The sequence below is a fragment of the Hemitrygon akajei genome, chromosome 17, assembly GCF_048418815.1.
Source record: "Hemitrygon akajei chromosome 17, sHemAka1.3, whole genome shotgun sequence".
NCBI classification, from domain to species: Eukaryota; Metazoa; Chordata; class Chondrichthyes; order Myliobatiformes; family Dasyatidae; genus Hemitrygon; species Hemitrygon akajei.
Window position 1 is genome coordinate 77,658,182 of NC_133140.1, and position 26,842 is coordinate 77,685,023.

The following is a 26,842-nucleotide window of genomic DNA, read 5'->3' on the forward strand; positions in this document are numbered from 1 at the left end:
CATACTAACTGGATGTCTTTATACCCTGGGATCAAACCTGAAAACCCTGAGGAAACCCAAATGTTCATGGCTCTGGAAACTTAAATTCCATTCACAAATTTATTATCCGCAGCAATGCTTGTCCCTCTTCTTACAGCAGCTGTAGGGTATGTAACACCTGCCTCTTTTTCTGTCTTCCCTTTCTAACCAACCAGGGACCCAAATGCCTCGACCAGGTGAAGCGACGGTACACTGGCAACACACAGAAAATGCTGGAGGAACTCAGCACGCCAGGCAGCATCTAGGGAAAAGAGTAAACAGTCGACATTTTGGGCTAAGACCCTCCATCAGGCCTGGAAAAAAACTCCTCCAGTATAGCGTACTGCATTCGGTATTCACAATGTGGTCCCCATAATATGGATGCTAGCATGAATAGAAGATTGGCTGACCGGCAGGAGGCAAAGAGAGGAAATAAAGGGGGCATTTTCTGGTTGGCTGCTGGTTAGAGGTGGTGTTCCGCAGGAGTCAGTGTAGGGATTGAATGATGGATAATAGAATTGATGTTTTTTTTTTGGCCAAGTTGGTGGAAGATTCAATGACAGGTAGAAGGGCAGATAGTGTTAAGGAAGCAGGGTGTCTGCAGAACGTCTTAGATTAGAAGAATGGGCAAAGAGGTGGCAGATGGAATATATCGGAAGTCTACGGTCATGCACTTAGTAGAAGGAATAAAGGGATAGACTGTTTTCTAAATAAGGAGCAAATTCAGAAATCGGAGGTGCAAAGCAACTTGGGAAACCTTGCAGTATAAGATTAACTTGCAGGTTGAGTCGGTGGTAATAAAGATAAAGGCAATGTTGACATTCATTTCGAAGAGGCTAGAATATAAAAGCAAGTATGTAATATTGAGGCTTTATAAGGCATTGGTCAGACTACACTAGGAACATTGTGAGCAGTTTTGGGTCCTTTACCTAAGAAAGGATGTGCTGGCATTGGAAATTGTCCTGAGGAGGTTCACTAGAATTATCCTGGGAATGAAAAGGTTAACATGAGGAGCATTTGATGGCTGTGGGCATGTACTTGCAGGAGTTTAGAAGACTGAGGGGTGATCTCATTGAAACTTGTCCAACATAGCAAGACATAGATGGAGTGAACATGAAGAGGATGTTTCCCATAGTGGGAGAGAAACTAGGGCCAGAAGACACAGTTTCAGAATACATGGATGTCTCTTTGTAAAAGAGATGTGGATGAATGTCTTTAGCTAGAGTGTGGTAAGTTTATGGAACTGATTGCCAAAAGTATCTTTGGAAGCCAAGCCATTGGGTATATTTAAAGCAGAGGTTGATAGGTTCTTGATTAGTAGGGCATCAAAGGTTATGGGGGGAAAGCAGGTGAATGGGGTTGGGAGAAATAATAAATCAGCCATGATTGAATGGAGTTGACTCGATGGACCAAGTGGCTCGATTCCGTTCCTATGTCTTACGGTTTACAATAACAAGCTGAGCAGCAGTTATTGATCGACTCGCCTCGACTGGTGTTTAACTGCCCATTCACGTGTTGACACAGTTCGGGTTGTAAGCAGCTTGCAGAGAGGGCCTGATTTATTTCTCATTAACTATGCCTGACTTGATGAGAGTACAATTTGGAAGGCAATGAACCACATAGCCGGAAAAACTCATTTACCCTGTTAATCTCACACAGCCTATAGGCTGTGTGCACCTGGCACTGAATCTCTACCTTTTCCCTAGGCAGCGAGGATCCCTCAGCCATAAAATCACAGAAGCGATGAAACATTTGTATTATTTTGCACTTCATCGGGATACCCTAAAATAGTACTTCCTTTGGTTAGTTTTTCTTTAGGTATAAGTAACTCCATCAACAAGTAATGTATGTCAGTGTAGCAATTAGTATAATGCATTACAACGCCAGTGACCTGGGTTCAATTCCCACGCTTTCTGTAAGAAGCCTGTACCTTCTCCCTAGTTCCTCCAGTGTTCCAGTTTCCTCCCGCGTTCCAAAGACGTATGGGTTAAGTTTGGTAAATTGTGGGTATGGTATGGTATGTTGCCTTTGTAAGTATGGCAACAGTCTCGGGCTGCCCCACCGTCATATCCTCAGACTGTGTTGGTCGTTGAGACAGAACGATGCATTTCTCTCTATGTGTCGATGTACATGTAACAAATATAGCAAATCTTTTAAGTGTAGGATGGTGCATAAGAGAGTTTTTGAAAGAAACAAATATTGCTTTAGAAACAAAGAAGATTCTGCAGATGCTGGAAATCTTGAGGAACACACACAAAATGTTTGTTTTGGGAGTTTTTGATTTATCGTAAAATTTTATTTATTGCTTTAGGATCTTTTGGCTCAGCCTGACTTCGGGCCCGACATTGGGAGGAGTTATTTCTTTGTGGATCAAACAATGCAGCATTGTTTGTATACATGGAGTATAAATCCCATGAAAGTGAACCTTTTGCAGCTGCGGCACAGTACATTATGTTATTTATATTATGTATATTATTTATTTGACATTTTTTCCTGACGTTTTTGGTGCTAGCCCGCTCCAGGACCTCCGTGTCTGGGACTTCGTCCTGCCACCGTAAGTGGAGAAGTCTGCGGAGGCAGCTCAAGTGGAAGTGGTTGAGCTGTTTAGCGTGTCTGCTGTAGACAGTCCAGGTCTCGCTGGCATAGAGGAGGGTGGTGAGAACCACTGCTCGGTAGACTTTCAGCTTGGTGGTAAGGCTGAGTCCTCTCCGCTTCCATACATTCTCACGGAGTCTCCCAAAGGCGGCACTGGCTTTGGCAATTCTGTTGCTGATCTCTGCATCTGTGTTCACCGCTCGTGATAGAGTACTGCCCAGATAAGTAAAGCTGTCGACTGCCAGTAGCTTCTGCCCTTTTACTGTGATGTGTGGTTCCTGGTAGGGCTTTCCGGGTGCGGGCTGGTACATAACTTCGGTCTTTTTGGTGCTGATTGTAAGTCCGAAGTTGTCACAGGCTCGTGAGAGGCAGTCCATTTCTTGCTGCATCTTCTGCTCTGTGCTGGCGTTGAGGGCGCAATCATCAGCGAATAAGAGGTCTCTGACGACGGTCTCCTTTACCTTTGTAACAGCCTGTAGACGCCGGAGGTTGAACACCCCACCGCCAGTCCTTTATCTGTCATGTATACCATCCTGACAATCGTGGAAGGTGTCATTCAGCATAGCAGAGAAGACCATGCTAAAGAGTGCAGGGGTGAGAACACATCCTTGCTTCACACTGTTCGTCACTAGGAAGGCTTCTGACTCGTCACCATCATCCAAAACTTTCACCATCATGCCATCGTGGATCTGCCGAACAATCGTGATGAACCTGCTAGGGCAGCCAAACTTCTCCATTATCTTCCATAAGCCATCTCTGCTGACCGTATCAAATGCCTTGGTCAGATCGAGTTGTGCTGGTCGGTTGAATAACCAAATGGTTGAAGGGCCGTAGCTGTTCTTGAACCTGGTGTTGTGGAGCTTCAGGTACCTCCTGCCTGCTGGTAGTTGTGAGATGATGGCATGGCCCAGATGGTGGGGGTCTTTGATGATAGATAATACTTCCTTGAGGCAGTAACTCATGTAAGTGCTACCAGTGATGGGGAGGGATGTGCTGGTGAAGGATTAGACTGAGTCCACTAACCTCTGCAGTTGGTTACATTCCTGCACATTCGAAATAATTCACCAGACGATAATGCAACCAGTCAGCGTACTTTAAACAGTGCACCTGCAGAAGTGTGTGAGAGTGATTGGTGACAAGCCAAACCTCCTTAACCTACTAAGAAAGTTGAGGCACTGTTATGCCTTCCTATTGATTTCATCTATGCAACACACACAAAATGCTGGAGGAACTCAGCAGGTCAGGCAGCATCTATAGAGGGGAATATATAGTTGATGTTTCGGGCCGAGACCCTTTATCAAGACTGGAAAGTAAAGGAGAAGAAGCCAGAATAAGAAGGTGGGGAGGAGGGGAGAAGGAATATAAGCTGGAAAGGTATAGGTGACAAAGATAAAGGGCTGAAGAAGACAGAACCTAATTGGAGAGGACAGTGGACCCCAGGAGATTATTCTCCTTCAGAGTTGCTGCCAGACCTGCTGAGTTCCTCCAGCATTTTACATGTGTTCCTTTGTATTTCCAGCATCTACAGCATCTCTTATGGCTATGATTGTATCTCTGTGCTGGGCCCAGGACATAGTCCAAGTCTCGGATGAGGATTTGAACGTGAAATTTACTCAAACACAGCAACAAGAACAACACCACCGAGCCAGATTCAGTGAAACATGTGTTGCTACCAGTCTGTCGAGTGTCAGCCTTTGAAGTGCACCTCAAGAAATCTTTGTAGCCACCTTGTAGTCCATGGGAATCTGACTGATAATCAAAGACAACTTTTCCCCCCATTGTTTTAAAAGGACTTTAGCCTATGCACAGCTGAGTAAGCCCCAGCAATGTCAAATGATTACACTAAGTTAATGAGCAGTCAAACATCCAAGATTCACAGCGCGAAACGAATGGATTTTGTTTTAACACTGATCGGTCAGTAAGATAGGATTTGACAGAATGACTTTTCCAACTGTGCCATTGTTACCCTCTTTAATGAGGAACGTTGCCAGCATTGGCTAAATGCCAGCAGCTGGTTTGGTGCCAGACCACGGGGTTCAGTTCAAGAGCCACTCTATCCGAAGTCTGTGTACAGATTGATTTCCATTCCTTTAAGAACAGCATGGCGCCGTTCAAGTTCAAGTTCAAATTCAAGTTGAATTGTCATTCAACTATACGCGTGTATACAAATACATGAAAATGTTTCTCCGAGGTCAAGATGCAAAACACAGTGCATACGTTCAGACACAGCACACAGCACATATAACTACAATAACACATCCAGTTGCAAAGACAATACTAGCACAACTCCCTGAGTGGCATTGTTGTGTTTTGTAACTTAAAACCATAAAAATGAATTGAAAGGGAAACAAGAGAGCCGAGAACTCGAGTCTAACTTCATCTTTACTTTTAAGTGAGGCACACATGTATTACATGGTAGCGTGATGACATATGCCGTTAATGTACTTTTACATATAACCGACGTTGCATTATATATACCACAAAGAATGCTAAATCAAACAGTATATTGACAAAATTACCCAGATATTACTGAAATATTAAATATACCGCAGGCATGGCGGGTAGACTGATGGTACCTGGGATGTTGTCCTGGAGCCATGTTTCTGTAAGAACAAGCATGCAGCGGTTTCTCATCATGTACTGCCGCAGCCACACGTGAACACAATCCAGCTTGTCTTCCACCGAGCAAACGATGAGAGGGGCCAGACCCCAACTCAATCTGGACGCCAGTGTGTTAGCCGCCCCTCGGCACTCTCCCGCACTGGCAGCTCATCCCCTGGATGACCGCAACAGGTGAAGCCACAGCATGAGGGCCTAGTCAGTGCAACAACTGCACCGGTTATTAGGCTGCACACGGTCTCCAACGCCTTCTACCCTGGGTGTCTGTAGCCTGTGACGACACGGCACTCAACAAGCCCATGCTGAGCAGCTCCACCACTATTCAGCAACTAATTGGTGAGATAGGTATGTAGGACTTGGTGTTCTCAATATCCAGTATGTTCTGCGATCATAAGAAAGGCGTAAAGGATAATTACACCATTGGTTGGGCCCAGAGAGGCTGCTGTGATGAAGCGCACCACCATCTTACCAGCGTGGGCAATACAGCTTGGGGTGTCGAGAAGTTCTGAGTTAAATTCCAATGCCACCTGTAATGAGTTTATACATTCTCCCAGTGACTGTGTGGGTTTCCTTTGTGTCCTCTGATTTCCTCCCACAGCTCAAAGACATTCATGTTAGTAGGTTAACTCGCTGTTATAAATCGTCCTGTGATTAGGCTAGAGTTAAATAGGTTTGTACTGGGCTGAATTTCCATTCGGAACTCTGATGGCACAGGGTATGAAGTTGTTCCTCAGTCATTGAGTGTGTGCCTTCAGGCCCCTCTTCCTCTTCCTGATGGTAGCAGTGAGAGGTGGGCACAACCTGGGTGACGGAGTCCTTAGTGATGGATGCTGGCCTTTTGAGGCATCATTCCTTGAAGAAGTCCTGAATGCAGGGAAGCTATCGCCCATGATGGAGCTGACTGAGTAGGCAACTTCCTGCAGTTTATTTCAATCCCATGTAACTCCCCCTTCCCCCATACCAGATGGTGATGCAGCCAATTAGAATGCTCTTCATGGAACATCTTTAGAAATTTACAAGTGTCGTTGCTGATAAACCAAATCTCCTCAAACTCCTGATACAATATAGCCACTGTTGTGCCTTCTTTATAAATGCATCAATATGTTGGGCTTAGGATAGATCCTGAGAGATATTGACACCCAGGAACTTGAAATTGCTCACTCTTTCCACTTCTAAACCCTTGATAAGGACTGGTGTGTGTTCCTTCATCTTATTCTTTCTGAATGAAGTGATTATGAGCTCGACAGTCCAGCTTATCATACTAGTGAACCATTACTAGTCTTAAAACAGCAGGGTAGAAGTGTCCTTCAGCTTGGAGGTGCACACTCTCGGGATTTTGTATCTTCTGCCCAACGGGAGGTGGCAAGAAAGAGAATACTTGCTGCTTTACCCAAGTTTAGACAAAGTGCATTGATGGGAGGTTGGTTTCCATAATGAGCGGAGCCTTGTCGACATCGCTCTGGTTTCTTGCAGTCTCAGGCAGAGAGGTTACCCTGCCAAGCCTTGATGTACCGGAATCGGATGATTTGTATGGTACATCAGTAAAATTTGATGAGATTCAAAGGGGATGTGCAACATTTCTTCATCCTCCTGTATTGATGTGTCTAATGTAACTGTGTAATGCGTTTACAATTTCTAACTCCAGTGGGACTATTACTTTACAGTCCATTTGAGAGTCAAGATGGGGCCCTTTTCACCTTGCGATTTGAAAAGCATACCTATGCAAGAACATTGATTGGAAATATGCTTTGGAATAACACACAAGAACAGGATTGTGTTGCTTTCATGCCTTAGTTGAGGTTATTTTCACTCAATCTCTCATTCACATTTTTTTTGTACACGTGCATTAGCTCACGTTGCTCCCAATCATTTTACATACTAATGCGACTCATGGAATCAGATCAAGCTGTATAAAATGTTGGTGAGAGCTAGTTAGGAGTATTGTGTGCAGATTTGATCACCTACCTGTAGGAAGGATACAAATAAGATTGAAAGAGTACAGAGAAAATTTACAAGGATATTGCCAGGTCTGGAGGACCTGAGCTATACAGAGAGATTGACTAGGTTAGGACTGTATTCCTTAGAACATAGAAGATGGAGAGGAGATTTGACAGAGGTATACAAAATTATGAGGGGTATAGACAGGGTAAATACAAGCAGGCTTTTTTCACTGAGGTTGGGTGGGACTGAAACCGGAAGTCATGTGTTAAGGGTGAAAGGTGAAAAGTTTATGCGGAACGTGAGGGGAAACTATTTCACGCAGAGGGTTGTGAGCTTGGAATGAGCCACTCACACAAATGGTGCATGTGAGCTCAATATCAACTTTTAAACGAAGTTTGGGTAGGTACATGGATGGTAGGGATATGGAGGGCTAAGGTCCCAATGCTGGTCGATAGGAGTAGGAAGTTTAAATGGTGTCGACATGGACTAGAAGGGCCAAAGGGCCAGTTTCTGTGCTGTACTTCTCTGTGACTTCTGTGACTAAAAGATTCACTGCAAATTTATAGAATTTAATCTGAAAAGGATTACAGAGAAATGCCATCCCCCATAATTCTTTGACCTTTATACATCTGGCAGATGTGGGAGAATTCAATTTCCCTGGAACATATGCTATTATTACAAATGGGCTCATAATACCACAAGTCAGTTTGTTGCCAAAGTATTAAACTGCCTGTTGTAAGTAAGTACTTTAAATTTAAAAAAATCCTTTATTCATGTTCAACATTCCCACATTTCCCTTTTGTGTTCCTTTGGTGATTTTTTTTAAGCTAGTCACAGAACTTTATTTCTGTCCAAGGTATGTCAGCTGCTTAAAATCAAAAGTAGATAGATAGATAGGCAGAAGACCCTGGAAAGGCATATAAATTCATGCACCACACACAAAATGCTGGATAAATGCCTGATGTAGGGTCTTGGTCTGAAACACTGACTATTTATTCCCCTTTATAATGGCTCTTGACCTGCTGAGTTCCTTCAGCATATTGTGCATATTGCTCTGAATTTCCAGCATCTGCACCATCTCCTGTGTTCCTAATTTCATGTGGCACCTGGGCATCAAGAGTGCAGTTAATGATTCAGGCAGAAGACTTCCAGTTCAAACTCTGACCTAAAAGTTTAACTGTGTTCCTAATGTGTCCAATCTGATATAACTGTAATCTACCTCAGGTTGTCCTCCATGGGGTTCACAAACCTGTCATAGGATTTGGAGGCTTGCGTGCCTCAATGACCTGGAGAGCTTGTGCTTTGCTTCTTGGTAGGATTATCCATACCAACCAGGTCAAAGAGTAGAGGCTAGACTACGAGAGGTCCACCAGCCCTCCAGAGATAACAACCCTGACTGGTAAAACAAAATTGTTACCGAAACAGCAATGGAGAAGAATCCTCCATCATCTGTGTGCGATGGTATGGACAGACAGGGATGGAGGACCTTCCTTCATTGCTGCCCTCAGTGGTAGCAGTGTAACTGGCAGTAAGTAAATAAACTACCTCAAGTTATAGGGTCAAAGAGTAACACAGTGCAAAAGCGGGCCTAGAAACATCCCTCTGTCTCCATAGATGCCGCCCTGACCCACAGAGAACCTCCAGCAGTTCATTATTTGGTTCTAACTGAACCATCCATGAAAAACAGCACAAGGTTCAGGTTGGATACCTGTTTCACACTCAGCGGAGGGGAAGAGACCCAGTCTGGTGGCATCTCCATTCAACCAGACTGACCAGAACTGGATTTCATTCCACTCAGTTTTAGCCAAACCAGTCTGGTGAAAATGAGACCAGCTCTAGGCTGAGTGGCTGTTTGGCTTCACTGGGAAATACACTGGAGAACGGCGCAGTAGTGTAGCAGTTAGCGTAACATAACGCCAGCGATCCGGGCTCAATTCCCACTGCTCTGTACCTTTGTGGAGACCATATAGAGTGTAGGGTGACATGGTAGCGCATGGTTAGTGTAATACAATTACAGTGTCGGAGATCAAGGTTCAATTCCCGCCACTGTCCATAAGGAGTTGGCACGTTCTCCCCGTGACCATTCCTCTCTCCTGTAGTTTCCTCCCACATTCCATTGTTGGTGCTAGCAGCACTTGTGGGCTGCTCCCAGCACATCTTCAGACTGTGTTTGTCATTAATGCAAATGACACATTTTATTGTATGTTTCGATGTCCACGTGGCAGCTCAAGCTAATCTTATTTGTATCTCAGTGGAAAGAGGTCACCTGGCCACAGCTTGATTTGACAATCTCTACAAAATTCTGGCAATAGGAACTGCAGTGGACCCTGTCTCCTCCTCATCCACTGGCTAACCCAGGTTAGAATTAAGGGTATAGGGAAAAAGATAGAAGGTAGTGAAAACCCGAGATAAAGTAGATGACAAGCAACAACCGATCTCTGCTGTACACTACTAGTCACAGTGATATGGTTCTCTACTGTGGACTGAGAGTGGGGAATCATGGTTGGAAAAGGGAAAGGGAGAGAGGAGTGAGCTCGAAGCACCAGAGAGACATTCTGTGATGAATTTTAAACCAATTGTTTGGAATCAAATGAATTTGCCTAGTGTCTGCACCTGGACCACCCCGCCTCCCGCCCTTGACATTTATTCCCTATCACCTGTACCATACCCATTCTGCGGCACTCCACCCTCACCATTCCCAACATACTTTGCTCCCGCCAGATTTACAAACTTGCTCTCCGCTCCATGTTGAGAAAGACATTACTCTACAAAAGCCTTAGGCACCCTTCTCCTCAGGTGACCTTTTTATTCTGGCGTCTTCCCCCTTCCGTTTCAGTCTTGAAGAAGGGTCTCAGCCTGAACCGTCGACACTATTCATTTCCATAGATGCTGCCTGACCTGCTGAATTCCTCCAGTATTTTGTGTACGTTGTTTTGAATTTCCAGCATCAGCAGGATTTTGTGTGTATTATTATGATGGTTGCTTTCCAGAGCAAAGTATAGACACAGTCCATGGAGGGAAGGCTGATGTTCATGGCGGACTGAGCTGTGCCCACAACTCTCTGTAATTTCTTGTGGTAACGGACAGAACAGTTGGCATACCAACTTGTAATTCATCTGGACTGCTCCTCCCATTGGCAGTTATTCAACAATAGGCTAGTCCACGTGGAACTCAGTGGAATATTGGCCTCATCTCCCAATGTCAAAGCAGCTGAGCAAGATGGCGGTGCGACGCAGTTTCCAGCGGCCACTCCGGAGTTGATATCTGTTATTTGTTAAGCGGGGTGCTGTGCACAATCCTAATCTGATGAAAAACAGACATGGGAGCACGGAGGAACATCTGGAAATCTTCAGGAAGGCCTTCTTTGTTGCTGCTGCTGTTGTGAGGTCTGGGTCTCTGCTGAGAAGAGCAGGCCCCCAGTCCTCGGGGTCGCATTGCTGGTGGCCGTTGGCGGGGGTGTCATAGTGCACTCGGCAGAGGATGGTGCTCAGAGGGGATAGTCGGAGGCTCGGAGGTTTGACGGACTCGGAGTCTGTGATGGTCGGGGCGCTTTCACTGTGTGCTGCGTCTGCGAGACTGGGTCCGGCGAAGCCTTGGAAGTCCATAGCGGGGGTATTCCCTTTTGCCGCTGGCGTGGGATGACGAGTCTATCGGGGCCCTGAGGACTTGTGGAAACTGTGTGGTGGTTTCTTTCGAACTTATAGTCTTTTAACATCTATTTTTACTGTGCCCATAGTCTGTTTTTATTAATTATGGTATTGTCTGCACTGTTGTAACTATATGTTAACTATAACTATATGTAACTATGTGGTTTTGTGTAGGTCTTATAGCTTTAGTTTTTGGTTTGTTGGGTGGTAGAGTTGGTCTCCTGACTTGGTGTGTCTGGGTAGTCTTGTTTTGTCTGGTGGGTTTGGAGCTCCTTTCCGCTAAGATGGTAGCGCGATGTTAATACGCAGCAGCCTCTCAGGACTCTAGATTTGGGGATTACCAAACGTTATGTGGTTTTTCTGGTGTAGACTGTTTTATCATGTGCTTTTGTGATATCATTCTGGAGGAACATTGTCTCATTTTTTAACTGCATTGCATTTGTGGTTTCTAAATGTCAATAAACTGAAACTGAACTGAACTGAGTTGGAGCCATCATTTTTTAGATGTCAGATCAGGATCTGAAGATCTTGCAGGTCTTCTTGTGTGAGGACATGCGGAGCCTTCTGCAGGAAATTAGCTTGTAGGAATTGTGAGGAAGAGATCGAACTGGTAATGGAATGGAGAGGATAAACACAGATTCTGCAGATGCTGGAAATCTTAAGCAACACACTCAAAACGCAGAAAATTCAGGAAATTTTGAGCAAATCTCAAGTTCCACGTGGACTTGCCTGTTGTTGAACACTGCCAGTCGGAGGATCAATCCAGCTGTATCACTGCTTGATGTGCCAACTGCTCTGCCCATGACCGCAAGAAATTACAGAGAGTTGTGAGCACAGCTCATTCCGTCATGAATGCCAGCCTCCCCTTTATGAACTCTGACTAAACTCTGCGGTGCCTCGGGAAAGCAGGAGACATAAGCAAAGACTGCTCCCACCTCAATCGTTTTCTTCCATTTCCAACAGGCAGATGATTAAAAAAAGCTTGAAAGCACATACCACTAGGTTTGAGGTAAGAAAATTCTAGAAATCTTGAGCAACACTGCTCATGGGATGTAGAGGACACTGGCTTTATTGACGAAATACAGTACTTAGCAAAAGTCTTCCAGCACGTTTATATGGCTAGGATGCCTAAGACTTTTGCACAGCACTGTAGCCTTTCATTGCTCGAGCACTTATATACATAAAAAAATGATGCAGTTGGTAACGCCATGAGCTCAAGGCACCAGAGACTAAGTTCATGCCAGACTGCATCATGTGGAATTTGTTCATTGTCTCTGTGACCTCGTGAGGTTCCTCTGGCGGCCCAGTTTCCACACGCCTCCCGACAGTGTGCGAGTTGAGAGATTCACAGAGGGGGAGTACATTGCCTCGAATGTTTTCAGTGAGTGGTTGAATTGGTGAGGGAACTGTTGAAAATATGGGGGGAGCAAAAGTGGTTCAGGGCAGGAGTGGTGTAATTTGATGCTTGATGGCTGGCATGGGTGCAGTAGGTCGAGGGGTCTATATCCATCTGATCATGATGCCACCTTAAACTAATCCCATCTGTCCGCACGAGGCCATCTGTCTTCCCAGAAATAACTTCTCACTGAAGATTAGTGAAAGCCAAAATGAAACTTAATATCTTTCTGTCAGTTCTTTTAATCTTCCGCTAAAATTATTCAATAGTGACCTCAGCCCAAGAGACCAGCTCTCGCTTATCTCATTTATAATCAGTCTAGCTTAAAGTGAAATTTGGAACAAGTATGTCCAAAAGCCTAATGTTTAATAATATTATCATGGTGGGTTGCTCATATTTCTGATTATGTCGACCATATCTCTACTACAATATAAAGGTGACTGTTGTTCCGTAGGTATAGCAGTGAGAAGTCATTGGCCTCTCCTTGTGCCTATTGTGGGAATGAATAGTTGGATAACATTCAGTAAAATTATCAGGAGCTATTCCTATGAGCTGACAGACCCATAAAACCATGGAGACATAGGAGCAGGATTAGGCCATTTGGCCCATCTAGTCAGGTCTGCTGTTCCATCATGGTAGATTTATTATCCCTCTGAACTGTTGAGACCATTTCTAATCAAGAACCTATCAACCTCCGCCTTAAATATACCCGGTGACTTGGCCTTCACACAGTCTGTGGCAATGAATTCTATTGACTCATCACCCTATGGTTAAAGAATTACTTCCTCATCTCTGTTGTAAAGGGATCTTCTTCTCTGGGATTGTGGCAAAGGACCAAAGGGATACAGATTAAAACTTCTGGGCAAAAGCTGCGAGCCTGATTCTGATCAGGAGCTCATTCAGTGTAATGATGGAGATGAAATCAGTCAGTGCCTCAGAAAGAGAATTAGATTGTCCTTTTCAAGTGCATTATGAGAGCAAGATAGTGGGATGGTGTTCATGGACCATTCTGCAATCTAATGGTGGAGGGGTAGAAGCTGTTCCTAAAACATTAAATGTGCATCTTCAGGCATCTGTACCTCTTCCCTGATGGTCATGATGAAAAGAGGGCATGTCTTGAACGGTGAGAGTCCTTAATGATGGATGCTGCCTTCTTGAGGCATCGCCTTTTGAGGATGTACTCGATGGTGGGGACATGATGGAGCTCACTGAGTCTATAACAGCCTTTTTTTGATCCTGTGCATTGAAGCCTCCAGTCAGAATGCTGTGCATAGCACCTGCGTAGAAATTTGCTGGAGTCTCTGGTGACATGTGCTCCTAATGAAGTATAGCTTCCTGAAGTCCATGATCACTCCCTTGGTCTTGCTGCAAGGTTGCCGTTGTTTCATGGTGCTATATTGCATGTAGTTTTGCTGACACTCTTCCTTTTCTATTCATTTTAGGATATTTGCAAAGCTCTTTGGTGTCATAGGAGTGGCCACAGATGTGAAACTAAGTTTATGCCAGCTGCAGAAGGAACAATGTGTGGACTTAATAAGGTGGGTGTCTTCTGGGCATCAGACAGTGCCACCAATATTGCTAGCGGATGGTTAGTACATGACAAAATTCAATCTAGATGATGTGATTTCAAAGTACAAAGTAAATTTATTATCAAAATACATATATGTCACCATGTACAATCCTGAGATTCATTTTCTTGTGGGCATTATCAACAACTCTAAAATAATAGCTATATCAGAATTAATGGAAGACCGCCCAACTAGGGTGTTCACCAGAGTGCAGACAACAGTAAACTGTCCAAACACAAACAAAGAAGCAGTAATAATAAATAAGCAGTAAGTATCGAGAACATGAGATGAAGAGTACTTGAAATTGAGCCCATTGGTTGTGGGAACATTTCAGTGGCGAGGCGAGCGAAGTAATCCTATCTGGTTCAAGAGCCTAATGGTTGAGGGGTAATAACGTTTCCTGAATGCTGGTGGTGCAAGAAGAGAACATGTCCTGGGTGAGAGCATGTCCTGAGCACTTCTAGACTTACAATGCTTCAGGCAGTCGAAGAAGAACAAAGCTGATCCAAGTTGAAACCTTGCTGGTTCCACTCAAGTATCCTAAGGGCTCACTTATTAATACCTCTCCACCACTGTGTTAATGGTAAGGACATTTACCCCTGATGCAATCTACATGAATTTAAAGGTTAGATTTATTTCTCACATGTAGGGGCCATGAAAAGTCCTTTGCAAGGATTAAGGTGAATTTCAAGGCATTCTATATATACATCATGAGCAAGAGGAGAACTAGGAAGAGGGTGGGACCACTCAAAGGTAAAGGGGGAAACATTTGTTTGGATGTGGAGAATATGGGTGAGGTACTTAATGAGTACCTTGCGTCAGTATTTATCAAGGAAAATGATATGGAGGACCAGGAGATCAGTACTGAGTGTATAAATACGTTGGGGCATTTAGAGGTCGAGAAGGATTTGTTGGGCCTCCTAATGAGTACTAACGAGGAGAAGTCTGCAGGGCCTGATAGGATTTACCCCGGTTATTGATGGAGGCAAGAGATCAGATTGCTGGGCCCTTGACCAATATCTTTGTGTCCTCTCTAGTCACAGGCAAAGTCCCGGAGGATTGGTGAATGACTAATGTTGTGTCTCTATTTAAAAAGTAACAAGAGAGAATCCTGGGAACTAAAGACCAGTTAGCTTCACATCAGTTGTAGGGAAATTGCTGGAGTAAATTCTTAGGGATGGGATACAAGAGCATTTGGAAACCCATGGCCTAATTAGGGAGAACCAGCATGGCTTTGTGTGTAGTAGGTCATGCCTTACCTACTTGATTGAGTTTTTTGACAAAGTGATAAGAGAGTTTGAAGTGGGTAGGGTAAGAGAGATTGAAGTGGGTAAGGCAGTGGATGGTGTCTTCATAGATATTAGTAATGTGTTTGACAAAGTCCTCGTGGGAAGCTAACCCAGAAGATTAAGATGCATGGGATCTGTGTCTGTGGCAAATTGGTTGTTTGGATTCAGAACTGCTTTGTGCATAGAAGACAGAAAATAGTGGTTGAAAGGATTTATTCAAGCTGGAGGTCTGTAATTAATGGTGTTCCACAGGGATCTGTACTGGGACTTCTGCTGTTTGTGTTGTATATAAGTGACCTGAATGAAAATGTAGATGGATGAGTTAGTAAGTTTATGGATGATACCAAGATTAATGGAGTTTTACATAATGTAGAAGACTGGCAAAGAAAACACACAATATAGATCAGTTACAGATATGGGCAGAGAAATGGCAGATGGAGTTTAACCAAATGGGAAATGTCACACCTTGGAAGGGCAAATGCAAGGAAACAGTATTATGTTAAGGGCAAAATCCTTAATGTTGTTGCTGAGCAGAGGGTCTTGGGGTCTAAGTTCATAGCTCTTTGAAAGTGGCTATACATTTAAATTGGGTGGTTAAGAAGGGCTTTTGGAATGCTTGCTTTTATTAGTCAAGCCACTGAGTTCAAAAGTCAAGCGATTATTTTGCAACTCGATAAAACCTTGGTGAGACCACATTTGCAGTATTGCATATAGTTCCAGTCACTCCACTATCAGAAGGATGTTGAAGCTTTGGAAAGGATGTAGAAGAGGTTTACCAGGATGCTGCCTGGTTCAGAGGGCATGTGCTATCACGAGAGGCTGGAGAAACCTGGGTTATTCTCTCTGGAGTGCTGGAGGCTGAGGGGGGATCTGATGGAGGTTTATAAGATTATGAGAGGCATTGATAGAGTGGACAGAGAGTATCTGGGTAGAAATGTCTAATACCAGAGGGCATGCACTGAAGGTGAAGATGGAGGGATATGGACATGATGTAGGTGAGAGGGATTAGTGTTTGGGTGTTTTTGGTTTGCTTTTTAGCTGGTTTGGCACAGTATTGCAGGCCAAATGATGTGTTCCTGTGCTGTGCTGTTCTACGTACATCAAAACCTACAGTGAAATGTGTCGTTCTCATCAACGACCAACACAGTCCAAGGTTGTTAGTGTTGCCATACTTCCTACGCCAACATAGCATGCTCACAATGCCCAACTCAAACCCGTAAGCTTTTTTTGAAATAAGGAGGGATACGTGGTCAGGGAGAGAATGTACAAACTCCTTACAAACAGCGGCAGTACTGAACCCGGGCTGCTGGCACTGTAAGGTGTTACGGTAGCTACGCTACCATGCTGGCCTCGTGCTATTGAGTTGACTGATCTCCAGCTGGTTTCAGGGGCCCCAGTCTTGAAGGTTGATGGTCGGTGGTTGTCTTCAACAGAGCCAGGCAGTGCACATCCTGAGCATCTTTACCCCTGCCTCTTTGCATTCTATGTCAGTGCCTTCGGGATAGAAAATTGAACCCTGTTTCAATGTCTGCTTTAAATAAGGTCTACTGGAGTGCTGAGATGACGGAGCGCACACTGACATCTCGATGAGGTTACAGCCCAGTACTTGGTACTCAGCATGAAGTTTGAAAGTGCGTGCTGAGAGGAGATACTGAATGATAAATGGCAGAGTGGAAGTGGAAGGCATGAGATGAATGTTGGCCCACCGCCAAGGCCGGGTTGCTAACGTTAATTATACTGTATCTCTTTCTTCCCCAACAATTAGACCACAGAAGTTATCACATGATTGCAATTTGCTTGCTACAGGGGGTCCCTGCAGAAAGGAATAAACATGGTCAGGGCTAAAGCGATTACCTCAGCTGGAATCAATCAGTTAATGTTGCCTTTTATGTCAAGTGTTAATCCTCTTAGTGAAGACTAGAAATGGTGGGGCGAAATGGAACTCCAAATGAAACTGCTGTTTACTGGCCGCTTTCAGCTCAGCTGGACAGTCTAGCTTGAGAAGCAAAGTGCCAGTCTCTATAAGCCAAGAATTAAGGATACTTAGCAACAGAGAGCGGGAAAGCCAACAGTAAGTAGATACGGCCCAGTCCGTCAGAGGAAATACTCTCCCTACCATTCAGCATGTCTGCAAGGGCCCATACCACAAGAAAGCAGCATCTGTCAACAAGGACCCCCACCATCCAGGCCATGCCCTCTTCTGTCTGCTGCCACTGGGAGGGTGGTAAAGGAGGGTCAGGGACAGTTATCACCCTTCAACCATCAGACTCCTCTACACTCACCACAACACTGAACTGATTCCATAACCTATCGACTCATTTTCAAGGACTCTGCGACTCATGTTCTCAATGCTATTTACTTATTTCTTGATTATTGTATTTTTTTGTGTTTGCACTGTTTGTCATCTTTTACACAATGATTTTTTTGTCAGTCTTTGTGTATAGCTTTTCATTGATTCTGATATGTTTCTTTGTTCTACTGTGAATGCCTGTAAGAAAGTGAATCTCAGGGTAGTATATGGTGATGTATGAGTACTTTGAACTTTGCTGTGAACTTTCTTGAGTTTTATTTGAGAGATTTGTCGCTTCGGAGACGTTTTTGCAAGCCAGCCTGTCTTTTTGCACGGCTCCTGAGTGTGGTCTGCTGAGCATGTATTTGGGCTCACAATGCCGTTCACCCCTTTACACTGGCCCACTTGACCAACCCACTCTCAGTCCTGATACAGGGTTTTGACTCAAGACATTGGAAATTCCTCTCCTCCCACAGATGCGTCTCAACCTTATCTCAAAAGATAAAATACTTTATCTTTTATCTGGAAATACAACATGATAACAGGCCCTTCCAGCCCAATGAACTCGTACCACATAGTTGCACCCATGTGACCAATTAACCTACTAACCCGTATGTGTTTGGAATGTTGGAAGAAACCCATGCGGTAGTATCTACAAATCCCTTACAGATACCGGTGGGAATTGAACCCAGGTCACTGGCTGCAACATAAATCCCAATAGGTTGGGACTTTATTCCCTGGGGTGTAGGAGAATGAGGAGAGCTCTTATAGAGGGATACAAAATTATGAAAGGTGTAGATAGTGTGAATGCATGCAGGCTTTCCCCCTCAGGAAAGTTACTGGCATAGTTAGAGCTTTGGCTAATTGGTAGGAGGCAGCGAGTGGGAATAAAAGGATCCCTCCCTGGCTGTCTGCCAGTGACTAGTGGTGTTCCACAAGGGTCGGTGTTGGGACCACTTCTTTTTATGCTGTATATAAATAATTTAGATGATGGACGGCTTTCTTGCCAAGTTTGCAGATGTTTTGAAAGTTGGTGGAGGGGCAGGTAGTGCTGAGGAAACAGGTAGGATGCAGAAGGACTTAGATTAGGAGAATGGACAAGGTAGTGGCAAATGAAATACAATGTTGGGAAATGCATGGTCATGCACTTTGGTAGAAGAAATAAATGTTCAGGCTATTTTCTAAACGGGGAGAAAATCGAAAAATCTGAGATGCAAAGGGACTTGGGAGTCCTTGTGCAGAGCACCCTAATTCTCTTTCTTTGCAAACATCCACAAAAACAAAGGAGTACCCCAGAGAATGAATGACAGTTAAATATTCCAGTAATATTGTAAGTATATTGTTTGATTAAGAATTCTTTGTTTAAAGAATGCATTACAGGTTATGCCATGTCATACAAGCATATCTCTCTAAAAGTAAAAACAAAGCTCACGTGCGCGAGTTATCCCGGCTCTGTGTCATTCTTTAATTAGTTTTAAATGTTTTGGAGTTACGCAGCATAACAACAACCAATATGCAGAAGACAACAAATTATGCAAATAACAACAAAGCTAAAAAAAGTGATAAATATTGAGAACATGAGTTGTAGAGTCCTTGAAAGTGAGTCCATAGGTAGGGGCAGATACATTAGGGACATTTAAGAGACTCTTAGATAGGCAATGGATGAAAGAAAACCAGAGGGCGATATGGGAAGGAAGGGTTTGAGTGAGCTTAGAGTAGGTTAAAAGGGTCAGCATAACATCACTGGCCGAAGGGCCTGTCAGGTGCCGTAATGTTCACTGGTCTAACCCCTGGTTCCTTTGCTTCATCAGTGGTGTCGGCGAGGTCAGTGCCTGAAACTGGGTGACAACGGGCCCAAGCCCATCAACGGTCAGTGGTCCGGCTGGTCAGAGTGGTCGGAGTGCTCCTGGACCTGCGGCGGTGGAGTATCCTACCGGGAGAGACACTGCAACAATCCAAAGTAAGGGCAGTTGCACGGGTTGTGGCTAGATCGCCCAGCGTTTTACCGGGGAAGCCTCCTGTTGCTTTGTCAGGAGAGGGATGTCAATGACAGCTATTGATTTTGTGGGCATTCCCAAAGCCCTCACCTTGGTTTCCTCATTTAGCATGGCAGCCATTCAGTTTAACCCTTTATGGACTCCAAGAGCCAACCCTATTGGTCATAAATCACCATTGTGTCTCTCTTATAGAGCCTTAGAGTTAAACAGCATAGAAACATGCCATTCGGCCCAATTCACCCTCTCCGACCAGGTTGACTACTTGCGGTAATCTCAGTTGTCTGCATTTGTCCCATATCCTTCTCAGCCAGGGGTTCCCAACCTGTGGAGTCCACGGACCCCTTACTTAATGGCATTGGCCCATGGCATAAAAAGGGTTGGGAATCCTTGCTCTAAATCTTCCCCATCTATGTAACTATCCAAATGCATTTTGAATATAGTAATTGCACCTGCTTCTATCACTTTCTTTTGGCAGCTCATCTCTGTAATGTGTGCGCGGAGCAAGACTGACAACGGAGAGATATGATTCAACCTTTTTACTGAGTCGTGTTAGTAACGTGCATGCTGGGCAACTCTAAGAGCAGGAGCAATGAACCGAGCCCACCGAGGCAAAAATCATGCGTGTTCAAAGTCCGCACCAAAAAGAGAGTGCCTTCTGCATGCAGGAGGTCCAGTCCTAAACCGTGCGATCTATCGGTCACGTGCACTTGCCATATTCTCGCAGTCAATCTGATACAGTTCAATTCCATATTCTCACCACCATATCTTTGGCAAAACTTGCCTCCCAAGCCTCTCTTTACACCTGTTCCCTCTAATTTTGGACTCCCCTTACCCTGTGCAAACCCTCATGATTTTACAAACCTCTTTCAGATCACACCTCAGCCCCCTGTGCTCCAGGTAGAACAGTTTCAGCTTATCAATTCCCTCTGGAAAGCTTAAACCCTGCTGTCTCATCTGCCTCCCAGCCCAAGTATTTACTGAAGAAGACCAGTGGTAGCATTTATGTCTTTGCCATCAACACTGAAAAAGAATATCTGGTCACTCTCGTATCTCTAGCTTGGAATCTTGGAATGAGTGGTATGGTAGCACTGCGGTTAGTAGTGGATTACAGCACACTGGCTGTAAGGACAGGGTTCGAACACCACCACGGTCTGTAAGGAGTTTGTACGTTCTCCCTGTGACCACATGGGTTTCCTCTGGGTGCTCTGGTCTCCTCCCACATTCCAGTGATGTATGGGTTAGGGTCAGTGAGTTGTGGGCATACGGTGTTGGTGCCGGAGCTGTGCTAACAATTTTTGTTTCTTTATATCCTGTGTTTTTGGCTTGTTGTCGATTGTGCGATTTGTTTTTTTCCGCTTGGGGGGTGGGGTTCGGTGTTTTTCTTTTGAATGACATCCATGGTTTTCTTTGTTTCATGGCTGGTTGGAGACGACGAATCTCAGAGTTGTAAACTGCATACACACTTTGATAATAAATATACCTTGATCATTTGTAGGCTGCCCTAGCACAATCCTCGTGATTTGATTGGGCACACACAACACCTTTCACTGTATGTTTTGATGTACCTATGACAAGTAAAGCTAATCTTTCAAAATCCTTTCTGTCTCATTGGAGACTCAAAAGATTCTGCAGACGCTGGAAATCTTGAGCAACAGACTCAAAATGCTGGAAGAACTCAGCAAGCCAGGCTGCTTCTATGAAGGGAAATAACTAGTCGACATTGCGGACCGAGAACTGATGGAGGGTCTTGGCCCGAAACATTGACTGTTTATTTCCTTACAGAGATGCTGCCTGACCTGTTGAATTTCTCCAGCATTTTGTGTGTTAGTGAATGTCATTGGTTTGGGAGCCAATTTTTAAAGCAGAAGACAAGGGGATGTCATACAGATGCATTTCTATTGCTGGTTACTAAGCTACTGTTATCAAAACTTAAAGGATGGTTGTTCAAACCTGAAGTTATTTGAATAAGTAGTTTGCATGGGTAGTGGCTCTGTTAGCTTAGCAAGACACAACCACACCTGGCAGGCAGCTGACAGCACCTTAATAACTGCTTTATCTGGAATAGAACGAAGCATGCCCTACCCTGTACCCAACTTGGAGGAGGCTGCAGGATTAACACTGAAGTAGCACCCTACACACTATGACAGATTGAAATCAGCAGTGGTGGCAAATCGAGGGGAGGGTTGTAGTAGGGATATACTGGTGGGTGTAACAAACAATCTGCTGGAGGAACTCAACATTCAAAGTAAATTTATTATCAAAGTACATATATGTCACCATATCCAACCCTGACATTCATTTTCTTATGGGCGTGCTCAATAAATCCATTTTCCATAACAGAATCAATAAAACACCGGACCAACTTGGACATTCAGCTAGTGTGTAAACACAACAAAACTGTGCAAATACAAAAAGAAATAATAATAAAAAATAAATAAGCAATAAATATGGAGAACATGAGACGAAGAGTCGTTGAAAGTGAGTCCGTTGGTTGTGGGAGCATTTGAATAATGGGGCAAGTGAACTTGAGTGAAGTTATCCCCTCTGGTTCAAGTGCCTGATGGCAGAATGGTAATGACTGTTACTAAACCTGGTGGTGTGAGTCCTGAGGCTCCTGTACCTTCTTCCTGATGGCAGCAGTGAGAAGAGAGCAGGTCCTGGGTGGTGGGGGTCCCTGATGATGGATGCTGCTTTCCTGCAACGCGTTTCACCAGCTGTGTTCAATGGGAATTGTCTGACATCTTGGGTTGAAACCCTGCACCCGTCCTAACACAGGGTTTAGACCCAAAAGGTCAGCTATTTCTTCTCCCCCTACAGATGCTGCTCGGCTTGCTGAGTTCTTCTTGCAGCTTGTTTGTCGCTCTAGATTCCAGCATTTGCAGTCCTTGTCTCGTTACTGCTGGGTGTTAAGGTGGCATGGCAGCATAACGGCTGGTATAATGCTTTACAGATTGGGGTTTGATTCCTGCCACTGTCTGCAGGAAGTTTCTGCATTCTCCTCGTGACCACTTATTTTTCTCTTCCTGTTTCCAGAGATGTTCAGGTTAAGGTTCATAAGTTGGTACCAGAAGCATGGCAGCACCTACAGGCTGCCCCCAGCCACCTTTTTACTCTGTTGGTTGTTGGCGCAAATGACTTTCACAGGTACATTGATGCTTCTATGTACTGCACATGTGACAAATAAAGCTCATCTATCTTTTGAGTGAATAATTAAGCTGAATAATTACAGTAGGGCTGTTCAGGAGAATTTATAAGGAAAAGGCATAGAAATTGTATTTTTATTTAGAAATATGTGCAGAGTAGGCTTTTCCACCTCTTCAAACCATGCTGTCACAGCAAGCCCCGACAAACACGATTAACGCTAACCTAATCACAGGACAACTTACAGACCATTTCACTTCCCCAATAAAATAGGGTCTTTTAAGAGAGTCTTAGATAGGTACATAGAGCTTAGAAAAATAAAGGGCTATGCAGTAGGGAAATTCTAGGCAGCTTCTAGAGTAAGATACATTGTCAGCACAATACGAGGGGTGATCGATAAGTTTTGTGGCCTATGATAGGAGTCAGTTTCATTTATTTTCAACATAGTCCCCTCCTACATTTACACACTTAGTCCAGTGGTCGTGGAGCATACGGATCTTGGACCTCCAGAAAGTGTCCACAGCAGGGATGATTGATAGGTTCGTGGCCTAAGGTAGAAGATGAGTTATACAGCTCCCATTATGTGCACATGCAGGTCAACTCTTTGAGTGATTATGCAGAAAGTTTGAAGTTAATAACTCGTCGGGGGTGATTGATAAGTTCATGGCCTATGGTAGAAGGAGATGAGTTATTAACTTCAAACTTTCTGCATAATCACTCAAAGAGTTGACCTGCATGTGCATGTAATGGGAGCTGTATAACTCATCTCCTTCTACATTAGAAAAACAGTTTCTCCTGATCTCTGTCCTAAATCTTCTCCCCTGAATCTTGAGGCAATGTCCCCTAGTTCTAGTCTCGCCTACCAATGGAAACAACTTTCTTACTTCTATCTTATCTATCTCTTTCAAAATCTTGTATGTTTCTATGAGATCCCCTCTCATTCTTCTGAACTCCAGAGAGTATAGTCCCAGTTTCCCAGTTTTTTGAACAGTGTGAGGAATTGTGTAGAATTAAAGCATGTCAGTGGGGTAGACTGAGATAATACACATGACGTCATTGAATGTGAAGCAGTCACAACAGGTTCCCTCCTGTTCCTTTCCTTCCGACTTCTTGAAAAAACAATGAACAAATGGTGTGGATTAATAACGAATCAGATTTTCGCCAGAATTAAGTTCACACCAGGGTCACTTAATAGATTATTCATGGAAAGGGAGTGTCTTGGCTGGAAGACAGTGAATATTTTTTTCTCTCTGTTTAACCTGGCATACGGTGAGCATTCCAGGTATGTGCGGAGAGGGACGGCACTCTTCCGTCCTGCAACTCATCGCTGGTTAGGTGACCGTTCTAATGGGTGTTACACTCTGAGGACTCTGCAAGTCCCTGCAGGCCAGGCAACACCACATTGCATGGACTTTGACAACACAGCACGTAGACAACCGGAATTTTTCTGATATTTAACTGTTACTTAATCTCAGGTGAAAGGTGTCAAGCCAAAGCCTCAACTCTCCATCTCTTTCCACAGAGGCTACCTGACCCGCTGAGCTCCTCCAGTATTTTGATTCTTACTCTAGATTCCAGCATCTACAGTTTCATGTCTGCCAAACAATTTCACCCAGTCTGAGGTACTCCCTGTGTCCTACCCATTGCTCTCCCACCACCTTCCATGTCAACTAAAGGAACCTGTTTCTCTCCTTCCCAGTGCTGATAAAAGGTCCCGTATCTGAAATGTCTACAGTTTCTTTTTCCACAGATGTCACCTGACCTGCTGAGTTATACCAGGATTTTCTAATTTTGTTTCAAGTTTTGCCTGGGTGGTGGGGGAGATGTTTGCCATGACCGAGGAGTATGCAGGTAGGGTACCATCTCAGAATAAAGAGGAGGTCATTCAAAGTTTTAAGTAAAAATTATTATCAAAATATATATATGTCGCCATAAACAACCTTGAGCATTCTTGTGTGCATACTAAACAAATATATAGAATAGAAACTAGAACGGAATCAAAGAACAACTGCCAAACTAGGATTTTCAACCAGAGTGCAGAAGACAACAAACTGCAAATGCAAAAAGGAGGAACAATAGTATAAATAAACAAACAATAAATATCGAGAACATGAAGTGGGGAGTCCTTGAAAGTGAGTCCATTGGTTGTGGAAATATTTTAATGATGGAGCAAGTGAAGTTATCCCCTTTGTTCAAGAGCCTGATGGTTGAGGGGGAGTAATTGTTCTTGAACCTGGTGGAGTGAGTCCTAAGGCTCTTGTACCTTCTTCTTGATGGCAGCAGTGAGAACGGAGTACATCCTGGGTGGTGGAGGTCCCTGATGATGGATGCTGCTTTCCTGTGACAGCATTTTATCCAGACATGCTCAACAGTTGTGGGGGTGGGGGGGGGGGCTTTACCTGTGTTGGGCTGGGCTGTATCCACTACTTTCTGTAGAATTTTCTATTCAAGGGCATTGGTGTTCCCATTCCAGGCTGTGATGCAGTCAGTCAGTATACTTCCCGTACACATCTATAGAAGATCTCAATGTTTTAGATGTCATACTGAATCTCACAGACTCCTAAGGAAGTAGAGGTACCGCCAGGCTTTCTTTATAATTGCACTTAGCTGCTGAGCCCAGGACAGGTTCTCCAAAATAATAACACCCAGGAATTTAAAAATGCTAACACTCTCCATCTCTGATTCTCTGATGAGAACTGACTCATTGCCTGTAGTTTCCATTTTCTGAAGTCTATAATCAGCTCCTTGGTCTTTCTGACATTGAGTGAGACGTCGTTGTTATGATACCACTCAGCCAGATTTTCAGTTTTCCTCCTGTATGTTGATTCATCACCCCCTTTGATTTGTCCTATGATGTCAGCAAACTTGAATATGGCATTTGAGCTCTGCTTAGCGAGAGAGTCATAAGTATAAAGTGAGTAGAGCAGGAGGCTAGGCACACAAACCAGAGAAATGCACACAAAATGCTGGAGGAACTCAGCAGGCCAGACAGCGTATATGGAAAAAAATGCAGTCATTGTTTCAGGCCGAGACCCTTGAGAAGGACTGGAGAAACAAAGATGAGGAGTAGATTTAAAAGATGGGGGAGGGGAGAGAGAAACACTAGATGATAGGTGAAACTGGGAGGGGGAAGGATGAAGTAAAGAGCTGGGAAGTTGATTGGTGAAAGAGATACAGGGCTGGAGAAGGAGAAGTCTGATAGGAGAGAACAGAAGGCCAGAGAAGAAGTAAAAGGGTGGAAGAGCACCAGAGGAGGTGATGGGCAGGCAAAGATATAAGACAAGAGAGGGAAAGGGGGATCGGCAATGCTGAAGGGAGCGGGGGGCTATTACCGGTTGTTCAAGAAATCAATGTTCATGCCATCAGGTTGGAGGCTACCCAGACAAAATATAAGGTGTTGTTCTTCCAACCTGAGTGTTGCCTTATTGCAACAGTAGAGGGGGCCATGGATTGACATATTGGAATGGGAATTGGAAGTGGAATTAACGCAGTGGCCACTGGGAGATCTCGCTTCCCCTAGCGAACGGAGCGTAGGTGACTGGCGAAATGGTCTTCCAATCTACATCAGGTCTCACCAATATACAGGAGACCGGATTGGGAACACTGGACACTGTATATGGCCCCAACAGACTCACAAGTTAAGTGTCGCCTCACCTGGAAGGACAGTTTGAGGCCCTGAATGAGCTGATGTAGCTCTTGTTCTGCTTGCAAGGTTAAGTGCCAGGAGGGAGATCAGTGGGGAGGGATGAATGGACAAGGAGGTCTCATAGGGAGCGATCCCTGCGGAAAGCAGACAGTGTGGCGGGGGGGGGGGGGAGGGAAAGGTGTGCTTGGCGGGGGTGAATCTCATTGGAGATGGTGGAAATTCTGGAGAATTTTGTGCTGGACGCAGTGGTAGGTGTACACAGCCTTGTGGTGCACCTACGCTGATGGATGTTGTGGAGTACATGTTGTTGCCAATCTAAACTGTCTTGGGTTTGCAAGCGAGGAAACCCAGAATCTAAATGCACATTCAGGAGGAGGAAATGAGAAGAAATATCTACACTTAGAGAGTGGTGAATCTTTTGAATCCTCTATCCAGAATATTGTGGATATTCTGTTATTAATTGCAGAGTGGAATACTGGAGGAATGAAGAGATTGGAGGGAGGGAAATGATAAGGTGGAAGATTAGCCGTGATCTTGATCAATGGGAAGTAGGCTTGATATTCCAAATGGCCATCTCTTGCTCCAGTTTCTTCTATTCTTAAGTTCTTATGTGCTTGGTTCATTACCTATTCTTGTATCTCCTCAAGAAAGCAGTGTAATCCACTGCAGTGATTTGGATAAACTCCTGCAGTACC

General features: G+C 44.3%; 1 protein-coding gene across 2 annotated transcripts in view; it reads left to right on the top strand.

The window, feature by feature from the left end:
* Positions 1-26,842, top strand: part of adamts18 (ADAM metallopeptidase with thrombospondin type 1 motif, 18) — a 304,264-nt gene that overhangs the window by 180,045 nt on the left and 97,377 nt on the right. For both annotated transcript variants that reach the window (XM_073070409.1, XM_073070410.1), the window contains 2 exons: positions 13,659-13,754; positions 19,175-19,323. In XM_073070409.1, coding sequence (XP_072926510.1) covers positions 13,659-13,754; positions 19,175-19,323 — 245 coding nt within the window. The remainder of the gene's footprint in view (positions 1-13,658; positions 13,755-19,174; positions 19,324-26,842) is intronic.